This window comes from Stigmatopora argus, chromosome 20 (assembly GCF_051989625.1).
Source record: "Stigmatopora argus isolate UIUO_Sarg chromosome 20, RoL_Sarg_1.0, whole genome shotgun sequence".
Classification (NCBI taxonomy): Eukaryota; Metazoa; Chordata; class Actinopteri; order Syngnathiformes; family Syngnathidae; genus Stigmatopora; species Stigmatopora argus.
In genome coordinates this window covers 787,637-803,136 of record NC_135406.1, presented here as the reverse complement: position 1 = coordinate 803,136, position 15,500 = coordinate 787,637, and the positions used below count along the sequence as shown (strand labels likewise).

At 48.7% G+C, this 15,500-nt stretch overlaps 4 protein-coding genes across 7 annotated transcripts; 2 read left to right on the top strand and 2 right to left on the bottom strand.

Annotated features, from left to right (window-relative positions):
- Nucleotides 1-619: 619 nt before the first annotated feature.
- tnk1 (tyrosine kinase, non-receptor, 1) lies at nucleotides 620-4,273 on the top strand. 2 transcript variants are annotated; one of them, XM_077588943.1, is made up of 12 exons: nucleotides 620-747; nucleotides 1,092-1,284; nucleotides 1,368-1,438; nucleotides 1,511-1,684; nucleotides 1,761-1,913; nucleotides 2,045-2,322; nucleotides 2,387-2,513; nucleotides 2,624-2,865; nucleotides 2,929-3,254; nucleotides 3,337-3,734; nucleotides 3,805-3,900; nucleotides 3,999-4,273. In XM_077588943.1, the coding sequence occupies exons 1-12, from the start codon at nucleotides 637-639 to the stop codon at nucleotides 4,146-4,148; spliced, it is 2,319 nt and encodes a 772-aa protein (XP_077445069.1). In that variant the 5' UTR covers nucleotides 620-636; the 3' UTR covers nucleotides 4,149-4,273. The 2 variants fall into 2 exon arrangements, with proteins under 2 accessions (XP_077445069.1, XP_077445070.1); XM_077588944.1 differs by having other exon boundaries at nucleotides 679-747; nucleotides 1,364-1,438.
- A 610-nt stretch (nucleotides 4,274-4,883) lies between these two features.
- LOC144065814 (phospholipid scramblase 2-like) lies at nucleotides 4,884-8,941 on the bottom strand. Of its 2 annotated transcripts, none has more exons than XM_077588945.1 (8): nucleotides 8,642-8,941; nucleotides 8,352-8,382; nucleotides 7,705-7,961; nucleotides 7,529-7,571; nucleotides 7,249-7,469; nucleotides 5,962-6,123; nucleotides 5,716-5,877; nucleotides 4,884-5,637 (listed from the first exon to the last, which is right to left on the bottom strand). In XM_077588945.1, exons 2-8 carry the CDS (start codon nucleotides 8,356-8,358, stop codon nucleotides 5,578-5,580), a joined length of 912 nt encoding a protein of 303 aa, XP_077445071.1. In that variant the 5' UTR covers nucleotides 8,359-8,382; nucleotides 8,642-8,941; the 3' UTR covers nucleotides 4,884-5,577. The 2 variants fall into 2 exon arrangements, with proteins under 2 accessions (XP_077445071.1, XP_077445072.1); XM_077588946.1 differs by having other exon boundaries at nucleotides 8,352-8,378.
- Nucleotides 8,942-9,332: 391 nt separating this feature from the next.
- Nucleotides 9,333-13,582, bottom strand: phf23b (PHD finger protein 23b). Its single transcript, XM_077589040.1, has 5 exons — nucleotides 13,029-13,582; nucleotides 12,198-12,229; nucleotides 12,017-12,109; nucleotides 11,370-11,922; nucleotides 9,333-10,445 (listed from the first exon to the last, which is right to left on the bottom strand). Exons 1-5 carry the CDS (start codon nucleotides 13,054-13,056, stop codon nucleotides 10,252-10,254), a joined length of 900 nt encoding a protein of 299 aa, XP_077445166.1. The 5' UTR covers nucleotides 13,057-13,582; the 3' UTR covers nucleotides 9,333-10,251.
- Nucleotides 13,435-15,276, top strand: elp5 (elongator acetyltransferase complex subunit 5). Of its 2 annotated transcripts, none has more exons than XM_077589042.1 (8): nucleotides 13,435-13,930; nucleotides 14,023-14,061; nucleotides 14,131-14,211; nucleotides 14,295-14,488; nucleotides 14,557-14,720; nucleotides 14,780-14,860; nucleotides 14,925-15,025; nucleotides 15,090-15,276. In XM_077589042.1, the coding sequence occupies exons 2-8, from the start codon at nucleotides 14,042-14,044 to the stop codon at nucleotides 15,190-15,192; spliced, it is 744 nt and encodes a 247-aa protein (XP_077445168.1). In that variant the 5' UTR covers nucleotides 13,435-13,930; nucleotides 14,023-14,041; the 3' UTR covers nucleotides 15,193-15,276. The 2 variants fall into 2 exon arrangements, with proteins under 2 accessions (XP_077445168.1, XP_077445167.1); XM_077589041.1 differs by having other exon boundaries at nucleotides 13,449-13,930; nucleotides 14,001-14,061.
- The last annotated feature ends 224 nt before the right edge of the window (nucleotides 15,277-15,500 follow it).

The following is a 15,500-nucleotide window of genomic DNA, read 5'->3' as shown; positions in this document are numbered from 1 at the left end:
ATTCGTTTTAAATTAGTCGAATAGCTGTCAATTCATTTTAATACTATATTCAACGATAAATAAATAATATCAATTATTCTATATTATGTATTATATTAAAAGTAATTCCATAAATAATTATTTATCCTAAATAAGTAAACTATTTTTATTTTGCACAAGCATGTCATGTTAAAATCCTGCTTAGGGTCCAGTTTTTAAATTGTGACCATTCAGGTTCCTCAGCCCCTCTTGAAAATGTTAAATACTAGACACACATACACACACACACGCACGCGCGCACGCACACAATCCTCCATACGTCACACAAGACTGGAAGTGCAAAGTTTACAGCTTTACAGCCGAATAACATACACGTCAGAGCCTGTAAAATCCAGTTGGACCTGTTTGCCGTCACGCATTTCTGACTCAATCATTTTGGATTTTTTCAAATTTTCAAACACGAATCCAATTTTCAATGTATTTTGAGTTACAGCTAAAAACAAGTGAAGTTTGCTCTATAAATATTGATCTGTTTATTCATCTGAAATGCCATAGTTCATGCTGACGTAATAAAGTACGTTATACCAATACAAATATAAACCACCTATGATTTTTGGAGTCTAATCTGATTTGATATTAACCATTAAATCTGACGGAATGTCTGTTGTGATTTTTTTTTTCGTTTCCGTGTCCATTCAGGTGAGACAGGACCGGAAAAGGGCGTGCCCTATCCCGGAAGTGCAGGAGGGGAAAAACTTTCCCAAGCAGGTACGATCTTCGAGTGTTGTTCCCGAGTCCGACCGAACGATCTTCGATTGACGTTTTTGAGGTTTCCCCGTGGCGAGAAGAAGTGATTTAATGGACCGGGACGAGTTTTGAGGACAGTCCAATAGATTTTGATGGCTCGGACCACCTCCATTTTAACCAGATTCCGTTGAAGTGAATGTGTAGTAAGACTTGAGTCATTACACTGTCGTAGCCTATGAGATCATATCCTGTTATGATCATTATTAGTACTAATGTGTAAGGTTTGATTTATCCTAAGAGAAAAATCGGACTAGAAATTGCCACGTGATTGACAAGCGTAGAATAAAAAAAAAGACCTCCATCAGGGTCATGCGGACATCTCGGAAGCACCATTAACGCCAATGGACCAGGACACGCAATGGCTCTATCAACTCCTGGCCGACGTGCAACTGGAGAAGTTCTACCTGCGCGTCCGCGATGGCCTCAACATCACGCGCGTCGAGCACTTTGCCTACGTCAAGGAATCCGACCTGGAGCACGTCGGGATCAGCAAACCGGGTAAAGCCGGTCGCCGAGCAGAAATACGCTATGGCGTCGTTGCCGTCGCGCTGAAACATGTTTGTGCTTTTTTTGGGAGGAAGCCCAAAGGAGATTATGGGACGCGCTGAAACGCTACAAGGCTTCCCGAGGATGGCGATCGTGGGTCCCCAAGGTGTGCGCCGCCGCCCAATGAAACCGCCCCCAAAGCCCTCACGCTGACCCGTGTTGATTTTTTTGCGCTCAGGGCTTTAGCGGTCGCGGTCCCGGTCCCGAAGGCGGGGATCCCGGCTCGGAGGCCGCCAGGCCGGCCTTCCCCAGTCTCATCCAGGACGGCGAGCTGGTTCTCGGGGAGAAGCTGGGCTCCGGGTCCTTCGGGGTGGTCAAGAAGGGCGAGTGGCGCACCCCCAGCGGGCGAGTGGTAAGAAAAACGACAACAACGCGGCGTAGCCTGACCTTTGCGTTCCGGCGCTGACCACCCGTAACTGTCGTGGCAGATCCCCGTGGCGGTGAAATCCCTCCGCAACAGCGTGTCGCGGCACGCGGAGACCTTGACGGACTTTTTGCAGGAAGTGACCGGCATGCAGTCGCTGGACCACCCGCATATTATCCGGCTGTACGGCGTGGTCCTCACGCAACCCCTGAAAATGGTGAGAACAACGGGGTTAAAGCCTTTCTCATCGTCGTGACTTAAATCCGCCGTGAGAGGGCGCCAAATCCCATTTGGGAGACGGACCGACACTCATTGGTCGGCTTTTTGTTTTTCTTCGAAACCCGGCAGGTGACCGAGCTGGCCCAGCTGGGCTCGCTGTACGACACGCTGCGCTCGCGGCAGTTCGGGTACCCGCTGGCGCGCCTGTGGCTGTTTGCTGGGCAGATCGCGGCGGGCATGGATTACCTGGAGACGCGGCGCTTCATCCACCGCGACCTGGCCGCCCGCAACGTCCTCCTGGCGTCCAGGGACACGGTCAAGCTGGCCGACTTCGGACTCATGAGGGGCCTGAGTCGGGACGTCGACCACTACGTCATGTCGGCGCACCGGCGCATCCCCTTCGCCTGGTGGGCGCTCCAACCGAGGTCCGGGGCGCCAAACCCGCTCCTAACCCACCGTTTCCTTTCCCAGGTGCGCGCCGGAGAGTCTGCGGGTGGGCTCCTTCTCGCATTCCTCCGACGTTTGGATGTTCGGGGTCACCCTGTGGGAGATGTTCACTTACTGCGAGGAGCCTTGGTTCGGGCTCTCGGGAAGACAGGTAAAGGGTTTAATTGGACATTTGGTGGAATGTTTTCGGCTTTTTCAGGGCGACACCTAACGTACGGAAAGCGTGACAACATCCGAACGCCACCATTCGCCGCTTTACAGATCCTGTGGCGCGTGGAGCGGGAAGGCGAACGGCTGGAGAAACCGCCCGACTGCCCACAGGAGATGTACGCCATCATGCGCAAGTGCTGGGCGTGCAACCCGTGCGAGCGCCCCAACTTCGCGCGTCTCATGGTCATGGTGAGCGATGCCAAGCCCGCCGAGGTGCAAGCTGCCCGGGACTTCTCGGAAGCCAGGAAACTGGCGCTGGTGCCCGGAGACCTGGTCACCCTGGTGGACCACGGGTGAGTCCGGCCGAGGGTAAACGGCGAAACGGGACCCAACGTCCGCACCATCCCCCCGTGCAGGCTGGAGCTCGGCGATTGGCGCGGTCAGAACCAGCGGACGCTCGCCGTGGGCTGGTTCCCTCCCGGCGTGGTGGTGCCGCCCGTCGCGGCGCCCGACCCCGCCGCAAATTTCATCTCGCCCCCCGTGAGGGGCAGCCTTCACCACGCCGCTCACGGGGACATCCACCCGGATCGTAGCTGGGGAGCGCCCGACAACCTGGACGAGTCAGTCCCCCGAAGACGTCCCGATCTTCTCCGAGGAACTGACTCCATCTTGTGTGTGTGCAGAAGCTCCAGACCGGTTGCCACCAGGGAGAAGGAGGCGTCCAATCTGCTCAAAATGTCAGGTATCGCATTTCAATATATCGGAACACATCGCCCCGCTACGTTCAAGATATTTTCCCGCAGTGAGGCCAGAACTTTCCGCAGGAATTTCCCGGAGCCTGGAGTCGGTTCTGAGCGGTCACCAGAGCCGGGGGCCCCCGTCGGCCCCCCAGGGCAGGGCCAATCTGACGTCGGGGGCCCGCAGCGTGGTGCTGTGGCAAGACCCCCGGCGCTTCAGCGAGGCTAATGTCGTGCCACCCCCGCGTCCGCCTCCGCCCAACCTCAAGCGCGGCAACTGGAAGCCCCAGCGGAGGCCCACCCCGCACCCGCTTTCCTCCCTGTGGCTGCCCCCCCCGCCGCCGCCCCCCCCGCCGTCGGGGGGTGTCAACCTGCTGAAAATGTCCCAGCTGGCGCGTTCCACGCCTCAGCTGGACGAACCCGGAGACGCGAGGGAACGCCTTCGCGACAGGGAGAAACCCACCCGAGACGCACTGGTCTCCCAGGTAACGCCACGACGGCACTTTTTTGGCAAATTTTCCGTCGAGCGACGTCCAAAACGTTTGCGGCGCTCAGGTGATGGACGCCGTCCACGGCGTCACCACCGAGGAGGCTCACGGCGCGCTGCAACGCAACGACTGGAACCCCCTGCGGGCCGAGCAGCAACTCAAGGCGAGTAAATTGGCTGCCATTTTTTTTTCCCGGTACATTCGGGCCAATGTCTGCGCTTCGCGCAAGCACACACTTTAACGAGTGTGTTTTTGTTGCAGTTGGAGCAACTCTATTCGCTGAGTCTGTGCTCCAAGGAGGACTGCCTGAGGCTCCTGGACCGATACCAGTGGAACCTGCAGCTAGCGAGCCGCTACCTGATCCGCTGGTCGCGCGACGATCGCTCCGCTTCCGCTGAGCGACGCGTTTAAAACGTCACTTTTTAGTTGTTGTTTTTTTTATACATATCTATATCACCATGAACGGGACACGTGCATTACAGTATTGCCCGTATAGTATATTATTCTGATGAATAAACTCATTTCATAACTATTTTGCAATCTTTTTTTCAATTTGTACATCATCCAAAATCACTTTTGTACACTAAACGGACCAGTGTGTGTGTGTGTATATTAGTGGCGGTCCGTGCATTTACTTGTAGCGCCTTCAACGAATCAATTCAACCCTCAAAAACTATTTTATGGTTATAAAACCTCGACTGCAGCTACAGCTGCGACACATAAAAAATAATCAATAAACCAATGCACAAAAATGGGGTAAAATCCACTTCCTAGCAGCATTTAGTGATTAAATACAAACACTGGAGCTTTTCAGATATCAGAACTTGGCCCACAATTGAAATATTATTTAGGAATATAGCCATATTTTACTCACCAAAAATCCTCATAGTTGGTGAAAGCGATGACGTATCCCTCCGCCCGCGACAATACATTGTGGTGTTGCCAACTCGAAATCGGATTGGTTAAAGCAACAGTCTTATCGATGCTCGTTTAAAGCGGCAGAGCCCGCAGAACTGATTGTGAAGGCCTTGAGGCAGATTTCTGACCCTGGCAACAAATAATGGCTGAAATGTGATTGGTTAAATGCTTCAATATGAAAACACACATCTGGAAGCAGTGCAACCAGGGGGAAAGGAAGCTAACAGACCATTTGGAATTGTTTAATAAGTATTGATGGACAAAATATAATATATGATTCAGATATTTCTTAGGCCAGCAGAGAAGGCCTTGAAGGCCCAGACGGCCCGCCACTGGTGTATATATAACATTATGGTACAAAATACCTTTTTATTGTATTATAGTTTTGTATTTTTGTAATAAATGTAAATAGTGTATTTTCAGAGTAATAACTGAATGAGTTAGTAAAATGTATTTTTAACATAAACATCATTAACAGCAATAGATTGATATCAAAATATCTGGGTTACATTCTAAAGTTCATGAAATAAAGCTTGATATTTCGTGTACAGTTTTATAAAAAATATTAGAAATGGAGTTGCACCGATTTATAACTGGCCAATAGTGCAAAATATGCAATTCCAGAACTCTCATGCAAAAAAATGAAAAAAATAACAAGAAATTTCCACCCTTTTGTGGCGTCCAATCACATTTTTGCTATGAATTTCACATCTACGGTGCAACGTAACACCGAATATCAAAAGAAGGGAGATTAGCCACGGGTGTGTATTAGCGTTAGCATAAACATGCGTGAGGTCAAGTGGCAAAACAATAAGGCACTTACGTTGAATTTTTTTTCCAAACGTGGACTTTGGGAGTTCCGTGGCGAGATGGAGACACGGTAATAACGTATTAAAAAAAACAAGGCTATCCATTGGACGGTTTAGGAGAAGACGGTGCTGCGCTGGTTGGCCTCGCCCACCTTTTCGAAGAACATGAAATCCTGGAAGACGAGAAGGACGAGACGCTCAGCTTGGGATTTTGGAAGGAAGGGAGGAAGAGGAGAAAAGAAAATACGTACGATGAGGAAGCAGGCGCCCAACAGGACGGCTTTCATCTTCACGTCCATGTCCAGCGGGAACTGGATGCCAAAGTTGTCGGTGTCGGTGAACACTTCCTTCAGGAGACCGCTCCACTGCTTGCTGATGCGCCCGATGGGCTGACCGCCGTCTTTGCCCGTCAGCTGACCCGGGAAACAAAAAATAATGCATTTGGAGCCGGAAAATGACAGAATTTTCCTAAATGCCCTTTTTTGTGGGCCTCTCACCTCAAAATTGACATCGCTACAGCAGTTGCAGGCAAAGCAAGGCCCTTCCAGCTTCATCAGGGTCTCCTTGTTGGGCCCCTGGATGGAAAAGCGCGGCAGGCAGGGGTGCCAGTCTTGCTTGACGTAACCCACCGTGGTTCCCGGGGGGGCCTGCACTTCGATCTGCGTCATACGGCTTCACGTTAGGACGACTAGCCGATCAATATTTAACTAGGCCAAACATTGTATTGTCGAGAGCACAAAAAAAATGAAACCGGTTTACCCATGGATGTCCCGACAATACAATGTAACACACATAAAGTAAGGGAAATCCTTTTCAAAATAAGGTTTTTGTCATTTGTTTTCCTATTTACTGACTTATTGCATTTGGATTATTTGGTGACGTCCAAAAATTCCACTGAATTCGTCCACAATACGAAGGGCGGTAATGAGCGTCCCGTGTTTGGCGTTAAGGGCCCAAACAAGAGGCCCTCAGTGAGCACCGCGGGGAAAAACCACGCGGGCGAAAGACAAACGTGCTCGCCGCGGAAGCCAGTCGCTCCTTTTTGGCCACTTAAATGATGCCATCAATGCTGCGCAAACAGCCATTTTGGGTCAAAAACGTGAGAATCGCCGCGGAAGCCAGTCGCTCCTTTTTGTCCTCTTAAATGATGCCATCAATGCTGCGCAAACAGCCATTTTGGGTCAAAAACATGAGCATCGCTCCTTTTTGGCCTCTTAAATGATGCCATCAATGCTGTGCAAAGAGCCATTTTGGCTCAAAAACGTGAGCATCGCTCCTTTTTCGCTTCTTAAATGATGCCATCAATGCTGCGCAAACAGCCACTTTGGGTCAAAAACATGAGCATCGCTCCTTTTTGGCCTCTTAAACGATGCCATCGATGGTGCACAAACAGCCATTTTGGGTCAAAAACGTGAGCATGGCCGCGGAAGCCAGTCGCTCCTTTTTGGCCACTTAAATGGTGCCCTCAATGCTGCGCAAACAACCATTTTGGGTCAAAAACATGAGCATCGCTCCTTTTTGGCCTCTTAAATGATGCCATCAATGTTGCGCAAACAGCAATTTTGGGTCAAAAACGTGAGAATCGCCACGGAAGCCAGTCGCTCCTTTTTGGCCACTTAAATGATGCCATCAATGGTGCGCAAACAGCCATTTTGGGTCAAAAACGTGAGCATCGCTCCTTTTTGGCCTCTTAAATGATGCCATCAATGCTGCGCAAACAGCCATTTTGGCTCAAAAACGCGAGCATAGCCGTACGGTATTTGAACGCCCCGTTCGAAACGTACCTCCTGCAAGCAGCACGGGCACCAGCAGGAGGCGCAGCGGAAGGGCCGGATGAGGCGGATGACCTCGCGGTCGCTGTTGTCCTTGATCTTCATGTCGAAGCTGCGGAGGGATCCGCAACAGTTTCTGGTGCAGCAGTCGTTCTTCTCCTTGGCTTTGTAGATCTTCTGGCCCAGGCTGTTTTTGATCTCGTACTGGTTGTTGGTCTCGAAACCGATAAATGCTGGGAAAAGAGGAGCGGTCGGCGCGGGACGGCGTTTCGGGGTCGACGTTTTGGGCTACCTTCCAGAAGCTCCACTTTCTGATGAATCAGAATCTGGTCGATCTGAACGGGGCGAGGCCAGAAAATGAGTCACGAGATGATAGTTTGTGCCATAAAACGCGGCGGAGGGTTCAAAGGTCAAACCCGGCGATAATAAATATAAAAAAATAAAAAATAAACGATGGAGAGCCGTCACCTGAGTGAGGTATTCAAGTCCCGGCGGAACACCGACGGGGATCGCGGCAGCCGGCGCCACCGGGGGGCCGCCGTGAGGGGCCCCACCCATCTGTCCCGGTTGATGCGTGACAGGGGGGGGTCCTGAGTTGTAGTTGAAGCTGAAGCCCGGAGGGGGGGCCTGGCCGGGATCCCCGTAGCCTCCCTGAAATGTGGGGTAAGGGGCCACAGACTGGCCCCCTTGTGGAGACATGGGGTAAGGCCCCGGAGCGCTGTAATCTGGCAAAAAGAGGCGGGATATATATGTTGTTTCCCAAGGAATGTTCCAATGGCTGACGCCCATATTGTCAATGGCATGCAATGACTTAAACACTACAGAGGAAAAAAATGACTCATGTGTTAAAGTCTTTTGTTAGTTTGTAATTTTATAAAATATTCATAATAAAAACGTCATAGTTCCTTTTTTAATGAGCGAAAGTTGTCACTTCCTCTCTATAGGATTAAAGGTCAAGTATCCATTTTCAATAGATGTCACCAAAATGGCTCCTTAGCGACATTTTCGTCACAGTTTCCGAGCCAGAAAAAAAATGAAGAATCCAAATGTTCCCTTTTGAGATTTTTTCCTGACCATAAAATTCAGTTTGCCTGTTTTATTGTGTAAATACTGACCTGCCATGACGCTTGCACTTCCGCTTACTTCCTAAAAAAAACAATGGGGACAGTTAATTAAAGCAGAAATATTGTTTTTAAAAACACCACGCTTCCAAAAACACAACAAGCATGTTTCCCTTAGTAATATTTGAAAAAGTAAAAGTGTTTCACGTTGAAACCACGCCACTTTTGACGTACAGTAAACACAACACGGATGTTCCCTTTCCCCTTTTGTCCTTCGTGTCTCGATTTAGCTCACGAGAGAAAAAACACAGTTTGTTTAATGAAAAGCCCCGAAGCGAACTCACCTTTTTTATTTTTTTTGGGAGAGCAACAGTTTGCGGTTCCTCCAAGTGAGAGAAACGAGAGTTATCAGCCTGAAGGTTGGCCGTGTTCTTCCCAACAGTCTCCACGACTCCTCCCCGATAAAGCCCCCTTTTCCCTCCTTTTTTAGGGGCCGGGCGTTCTTCCTTCACTAAAAGTCACTAAAAATGGTCCATCCTATCGCTGATTTCAATATGATTTCCATAGGAAAATGATAGCATATCCAAATGAGGTCGTTTCCGTCTTTGAGTTGTGTTGGTTTCATTACATTCAATATGCGGTTGGTTATACTAATCTCTTTGCCTAGTGACGTCGCTGACGTCGCGGTGTTATGCCGCTAAAGTCCACAAGAGGGCGATATTATTCAATTGACTGATGTGTTCTTCGATTGCATGATACATTTCCCCTTTCATCCACGAATTATTATTATTTTTATCCTTATGAGGCACTCATTTCACTATTTGGCCATTGACCTTTAACCCTTTGTGGAGAAAGAAGCCAATAATGGCACGTAGAATAGTGATTTCTTTTAAATCATTATTGTATTCATTAATTTCATTCATTTTCTGTACCACTTACTCTCACAAGGGTGACAGGGGGTGCTGGAGCCTTTCCAAAAACAATATTTTCAACTCAAAAGCACCAACACATAAACTTGATGAATGACAGGGCAAGTTCTGTTTCCAAAGACTTTTATTTCCTTGAACTACAATTATTGAAAACAATATTGAACTGCAGAAAATATATCTTTTTTTTTTGCATTATCTTTTATACGGAAGCGTACCGCTGCCACACGAGGGGAAAAAAAAAAAACAACCTCACGTTAGAATGTGAAAAATTCCCTCTGATGCGGCGATTCTGAAATATTCTTTCCCGACGTGACAGAAATACGCTTTCGCATCTTTCACATATGTACATATTTATTTTCCCAGAACAAGATATGTACAGGTTTTCTCCCCGCCGAGTCGAAACAAGACATCCCGAGCGTTCCTCAAGGGAGAGTCAAAGAAAGAAAGAAAACAAACAAACAAAAAGAAAGAAAAAGGGCGCTTAGGAGCCGAACATGAAGAACAAAACCGGACGACCATTTTAGAAACTAGCGAGCCTCGCAACACCAAGTCTTGAAAATAAAAGGTGAAAAAAAAAAAAAAAAAAAAAGGCATTGATAAGCGCTCTGGGTGAACGTACTTGCATTCTCCAATCTCCAAAAGTGCACTGCTTCAATGGTACTCATAATTTTTTAAAAATCAAATTAAAACAAATCCCACCAAAAGGGGAATTTGAGCAGACGGCTTCATGTAAAACAGCATTTTAGTTTTGCTCATCACTTCTCACATTTTGTCATCTGTCGCATTATTAAAGTGACATTTGGCGTCGGTGTACTTTTCAACTGACGACAAACAAACAAAAACCGATCTTACAAAATGCAAACATTTTACAGAGGCCGCTTGGACAAACGAACTTTGGGTGAAGACGGATAAATAACGAATAGTGATTGTCAAACCAATTGGCCACCGGCGGCTAAATGTTGGCTTCGAGGCAACGGGGAGGAAAACAAAGCGCCAACTCTTTTTTTTTTTTTTTTTCTGGTCTTTTACGGGTCTTTCTTGTGACCCGAGCGCCTGGAGTGCATGCACTTGTGGCAGTAGAAGATGTCGGGAACGTTGGACTTCTTGATCTTGACGCAGGACAAGTGGACCCAGATGGCGCACTGGTTGCATTCGATCATGGGGCGGCCGGCGAAGGGCTTGCCGCAGTAGCACGTGATCAGATCCCACGAGTCGTCGCCTGGAAAAAGACAGCCACCGTTAATTAAATCAACGGTCTCAAACATTCAGCCTTGAAGTTAGGATTGACAAAAACGAAAATGGCACTTTGCTACGTTGCCCTGGAGTGATTTATTTTAAAAATAATAATAATAGGTGCGCAAAAACACGGTTAATCAAATCCTCTTTTCTTGGATGAACAAATTTCCGTACTAAAAACGTGCAACTGATTTCCACCGTGTGCGGCCGATTGGTCGCGGGTCTTTTGGTCGCGGGTCTTTTGGTCGCGGGTCTTTTGGTCGCGGGTCTTTTGGTCGCGGGTCTTTTGGTCGCGGGTCTTTTGGTCGCGGGTCTTTTGGTCGCGGTCTTTTGGTCGCGACCAAAAGACCGCAGTCTTTTAGTCGCGGTCTTTTGGTTGCCGTCTTTTGGTCGCCCCGACCACGACAATGGGCGACCAAAAGACCGACAACCAAAAGACCGACAACCAAAAGACAGACGACAAAACAACGTAAAACAAAACGTTCTCCGCATCAATAAAAGCCAACAATGGCCATGAGCAGTTTCACTGAGCCCACATGTGAGTGTAGAAGAGTTTGTATGTACATGCGTTGTCCCTTTAAGAAGCTCCGTCAGTTCAGTCAGGGTCTTAACAAGTTCTCCAACAAAAAACAATAAAAAGTCCGGGAAATTTGGAGCTTTTCTTTAGCCTAATCATTACTAGGGCATTAAGTATGACTAAATAGTCATTGGCAGTTTGTATTTAGGGGAATTTGAGCAACGATTTAAATGGTAATTATCACTTACCTTCCGGGCGACCAATCGACCGGCGACCAATCGACCGAGTACCGATTTCCACGGTGATTTTTAATCCGTTAGCTGAATTTGGCTAATTCGGGGAGCTAACTATTGAGCAAATCCTGTATTTTTGGGCCAAGGATAAACTCACCCGACTCCACCATGATGTCTTCGTCGGCGATCCAAGTCTCGCACTCGCTGGAGCTCACGTCCACGTCCCTGCCGGCATCCTCGGCCCCGAATTTGTCGGTGGGACGCGGGCTGAGGCCGGGATCGGCGTGCGTGGGCGCGGCGGTGGGGCTCCCGCAGACGGGCCGCCACGTCTGATCGTCGCCGTGCTGCGCCGAGCTCTTGAGCTTCTTGGCCGTGGGTTGCTTGGAGTTCTTGCTGCGTTTGATCCGCGCGCGCTTATCGCCCTCGCTGGCCGCCGCCGCTAGCTTCTTGGGCTTTTTGTCGTATCGGCGCATGGCCTTGGCGCCGGCCGCCTGACTGTCGTACAACGAGTCCTTCAGCCGCATCTTGTCCAATAAAGTGCTCTCGTTTACCGCGCTTTTGTCCTTGGTGGCGCGGGCCTTGTGGACAAAGGTGTGGATGGTGTGGATGTCTTGGTTGCTGTCCGCCAACGTCCCGCTGACCGAGTCGCCGCTGCCGTCCGTGGACGAACTGTGGGCGGAACTGGAAGAGGTCGGCGACCACGGACTTTCCTACGAGCCGGGGGTAAACAAACAAAACAAAACAAAACAAACGTAAGTACGAGTGGCGTAGCTGTTATTCTGAATGAATACGGATGACGCTAACCTCGGTGGGACTGGGGATGTAGCCAGAATACGCCAGAACGACGCTGCAGAACTTGTTGAAGTCCTCCACTGTCCTTCTCTTCCTCTCTGGGGGCTGTAACCAATCACAATGCAAAGTTGTTGATTATTTTTAACAGTGTCATGTCCATGTGTATGTGTGTGTATTGCATTTGGTTACTTACCAAAGGTTCAGTTTTGCATGTCAAAAGCGAATCTGTAGGGGGAGAGAAACACAAATGAATTGGCAAACTATTTGATATATAAAAGAGCTCCAAATGCACGCATATTAGAAATCAAAATATCAGCAAAGGCACTTAATGCAGCGACGTCCACTTATTTAGATGGCCTAAAACGCATTGGAAAGATCAATATGATCAATAAATTGGATATTTCAAGAATTCACAACTAACAGCGCCGTTTACTTGACATGAATAAAGTGATGAAACGCATTAAAGACCGCAAAGGCTCTCATCTGATATGAATTCAAAGTGAAAACATGCGGCAAAACATCAATGGTGAGAAAGTTGTCTTAGCCTTTAGCGGCTAACGTGCTAACCGCGCCGAAGCTTGTCAAACGCGAGCAAAAAAAAGCTTGCAGAGACACTTTTGAAGTCAAAAGTCGACGCATATTTGCTTCCATTGCGACGGGAATCATTAAAAGAGCACTGACGCGCAGGTAGAACAACTTTAATCCCGAGTCCCGACGTCGAGCAGCTCGGCGCGTATAGCTAGCCAAACCGAACGCCGCGTTGAAAGGCGTTCAAGACAGGCGCCCGATTGCAAAAGCAGGCGGATATCAGCAAATAAGCAGTCCACCAATTTCTTCTATTTGCTCGGTAACTTCTTTGCATGCATGGTCGCGAAAATGTGACCATTGCGATCGACGCAAACCAAACGTCGTTAGCCGAGCTTTCGACGTGCTCCGTTTCTTTCCACGGCGAACGTGTTAAACCCCCCTCCAGAACGCAAATCGGCTTACTTTATGAAGTCCTCGTCGATGCGACTAAACATACCTTGGTGTTCGGACATTATGTCAAGCATTGTCCCCTCGACGAGGAGGCCTCGGGGTCCGAAAAAAATAAAAAAACGGGAGCCAACTAGCCGGAGCGAGGCGGCCGTCGCGGTGTGCCTTCAGCCCGGCGTGACTTGGGCCAAACGGTCGGGGGATGCAAATATGCTGGAACGCCGACTGGAGAAAATAGATATTTCTTCAACCACCTTGGAGGTCTTGAAAAGTCCCCTTTTCGCTGTCTCTCGCCTCGTTGAAGTGTCGTCACACTATCGATAGGAAGGAAAAAATGCACTTTTCCGCCGCTCGTCCCATTCCGCTAGTGCTACATTCAAACACAGCATCTCCACTGTACAGCATGGCTGCAAAACATCGTTCGATCGAGTAAGTACGCGCAAGTTGAACCTGCGCACTTGTAAAATGTCCAAATCGAGACTTAGAAATCGAAATGCATTGAATCTTTCGTAGTAAGTCAACACGACAGGATTTCCCACACTCCTCCTCTGTGTCTACGCGCGGTAGAACGCTCTTGAGAATCAATCGACGGAACAAGCTGCCCCGGAGGACGATGGGAAATGTAGTTTGGATGACCGACGAAGCAAGGCGGATTTTTCACGTGCAAACCGCATTTCCCACAGGGCGCCGAGAAGAGGAGTTCCTCCCCTGCCGATGCGATTTCCCAAACTACGCAACAAATATTTCATACAAGACAGGCGATTTGTAGGAATTTGCAAGATGTGAAAAAGGCTCTAGCGTGAACAATTTGGAGAACTTTAGCGTGTGCTGCCATTTTGAGCTATTTAGCATGAAGGAGAGCTCTGTGGTGGCGTATGGTAACTAGCTTTAGCATCATGTTGCGTGATTTGCTCCAAGGAACAGAAGCTGGAGGGTTCCTGATCATACAAGGTATGTGCTTGGCATTTCCTCACTTTAAGAAAGAAAAATAAACACTAACTAAGCTTTTACTTAATCCAAGATTCCTGTTGTTACTCGGCCAGACGTCTTCTTTGGAGCTTCATGAAAGCTGCGTTGAACAGGTGGTCCAAACATGCAGTTGTTGACATCGAAAAGACTTCTGGGATGTGAAATAATGTTGCCAATTGCAGAGAGGAAGACGTCCACGTCCTCAGCTTTGAAGTCAGCGAGGACGAGCTAAAGGATGGCTTGAAAGGATCACCTGTCGAAAGGTAGTGAAACCACCGAGGGTCGTCGGCATGGCGACAGAGCATTGCGCTCTTGGCATGATCTATTTTTGTTACTGTATTTTCAGGCTCCACTTCCACGACGGTTACAGCGACCCGCTGGGTTGGTTCGACCCGTCCGCCTTGACCGCGGACCGATTCTGCGCCGAAAGCGTCCCGGCGCTCGTCGAGCCGGCCGTTTGGGTCATCGACTCGCTGTCGTGGATTCTCAGACACGTCGGTCCGACCGCCGTCTGCCAAACTCTCCGGCAGCTCAGAGACGGTAACCGCGAAATCGAGGATGCGTGGCTTCAAAAACGAATCCTGAGTGCGTGTTGTCATTTCTGTCAGGTTCTTCTGGGGTCATCGGTCTCCTCCACCGCGACATGCATCCGCGGGGTACGGTGGGGAGCCTTTGCCACTTGGCCACGTCGACCATCGCCGTGACCGCGGGAGCGAGGGGAGCCCAGGCCAAAATAACCAAGCGCTTAAAGTCGGGAAAGGTTTTGCAAGATGTAAGCATCCCACGGGCAATCTTAAAAACAAGACAAGAACGCCATTTCCCGACGCGTAGGAGGAGGTTTTCTCCATTGACCACGACTTGACGGTGATTGGACAGAGCAAGGCGAGCCGGATCGAACCGGAAGAGCAAGAGGTAAACAGTCAAATATTATTTCAAACGTAGCAGTTCACTGTACTAATATGATTTTTCATTGAAGGTGGACCCGACCGCCAATTTGACCTTTAACCTCCGTCTGTCTGACGCCCAACGCGAGGCCAAAGAGCAGCTAGCGCTGCCCTTTGTTTTCACCAAAGAGAAGTAAGAGAAAGTTCAACTTTTGCCATTCCGGGGGGCTTCTTTTCAAGTTGTTTTTGTCTCCTAGGAAAGCGGCCCTTCTACACGGCGGTACGGGGAGAATCGTGTACGAGCCCGACGCTAACGACGACTACGACCAAGAGGACCCGGATGACGATCTTGACGTGTGATGATGATGATGATGAAATGATTTGTCGACTGACTGCATGAAATGTTACAAAGAATGCAAATAAATAAAACATTTTCTACTTGAATTGCATCCACTTGACTTTTCTGACTCGACACAAACTCATCGGCGCTAAAATTTCAATCCATTTTGAGTAAAATCATTGTCATTATTTAGACATTTTTTCATGATAGTCATTGGTTGCCATTGACGGGGCTAAACGTCCAATCCATTTCGACTGGGAGATTGTTTTGACAGTCACTTTGGGTTGTTTTCTGTTTTTGTTCATTTAAATTGAATGAATTAAGCTTT

Bases quoted from the DNA above. Each gene is read 5' to 3' on its own strand.
- tnk1 (XM_077588943.1), top strand. From the start codon at position 637: ATGTCTGTTGTGATTTTTTTTTTCGTTTCCGTGTCCATTCAGGTGAGA. The intron at 1,439-1,510 runs GTGTGCGCCGCC...TTTTGCGCTCAG, and splicing joins GGCGATCGTGGGTCCCCAAG to GGCTTTAGCGGTCGCGGTCC. The intron at 1,685-1,760 runs GTAAGAAAAACG...CTGTCGTGGCAG, and splicing joins GCACCCCCAGCGGGCGAGTG to ATCCCCGTGGCGGTGAAATC.
- phf23b (XM_077589040.1), bottom strand. From the start codon at position 13,056: ATGCTTGACATAATGTCCGAACACCAAG. The intron at 12,110-12,197 runs GTAAGTAACCAA...GATTGGTTACAG, and splicing joins CATGCAAAACTGAACCTTTG to CCCCCAGAGAGGAAGAGAAG. The intron at 11,923-12,016 runs GTTAGCGTCATC...CCCGGCTCGTAG, and splicing joins ACATCCCCAGTCCCACCGAG to GAAAGTCCGTGGTCGCCGAC.
- LOC144065814 (XM_077588945.1), bottom strand. The intron at 7,572-7,704 runs GTGACGGCTCTC...CGCCCCGTTCAG, and splicing joins GACTTGAATACCTCACTCAG to ATCGACCAGATTCTGATTCA. The intron at 5,638-5,715 runs GTACGTATTTTC...CTCGTCTTCCAG, and splicing joins TGGGCGCCTGCTTCCTCATC to GATTTCATGTTCTTCGAAAA.
- elp5 (XM_077589041.1), top strand. From the start codon at position 13,855: ATGGTAACTAGCTTTAGCATCATGTTGCGTGATTTGCTCCAAGGAACA. The intron at 13,931-14,000 runs GTATGTGCTTGG...ACTTAATCCAAG, and splicing joins AGGGTTCCTGATCATACAAG to ATTCCTGTTGTTACTCGGCC. The intron at 14,212-14,294 runs GTAGTGAAACCA...CTGTATTTTCAG, and splicing joins AAAGGATCACCTGTCGAAAG to GCTCCACTTCCACGACGGTT.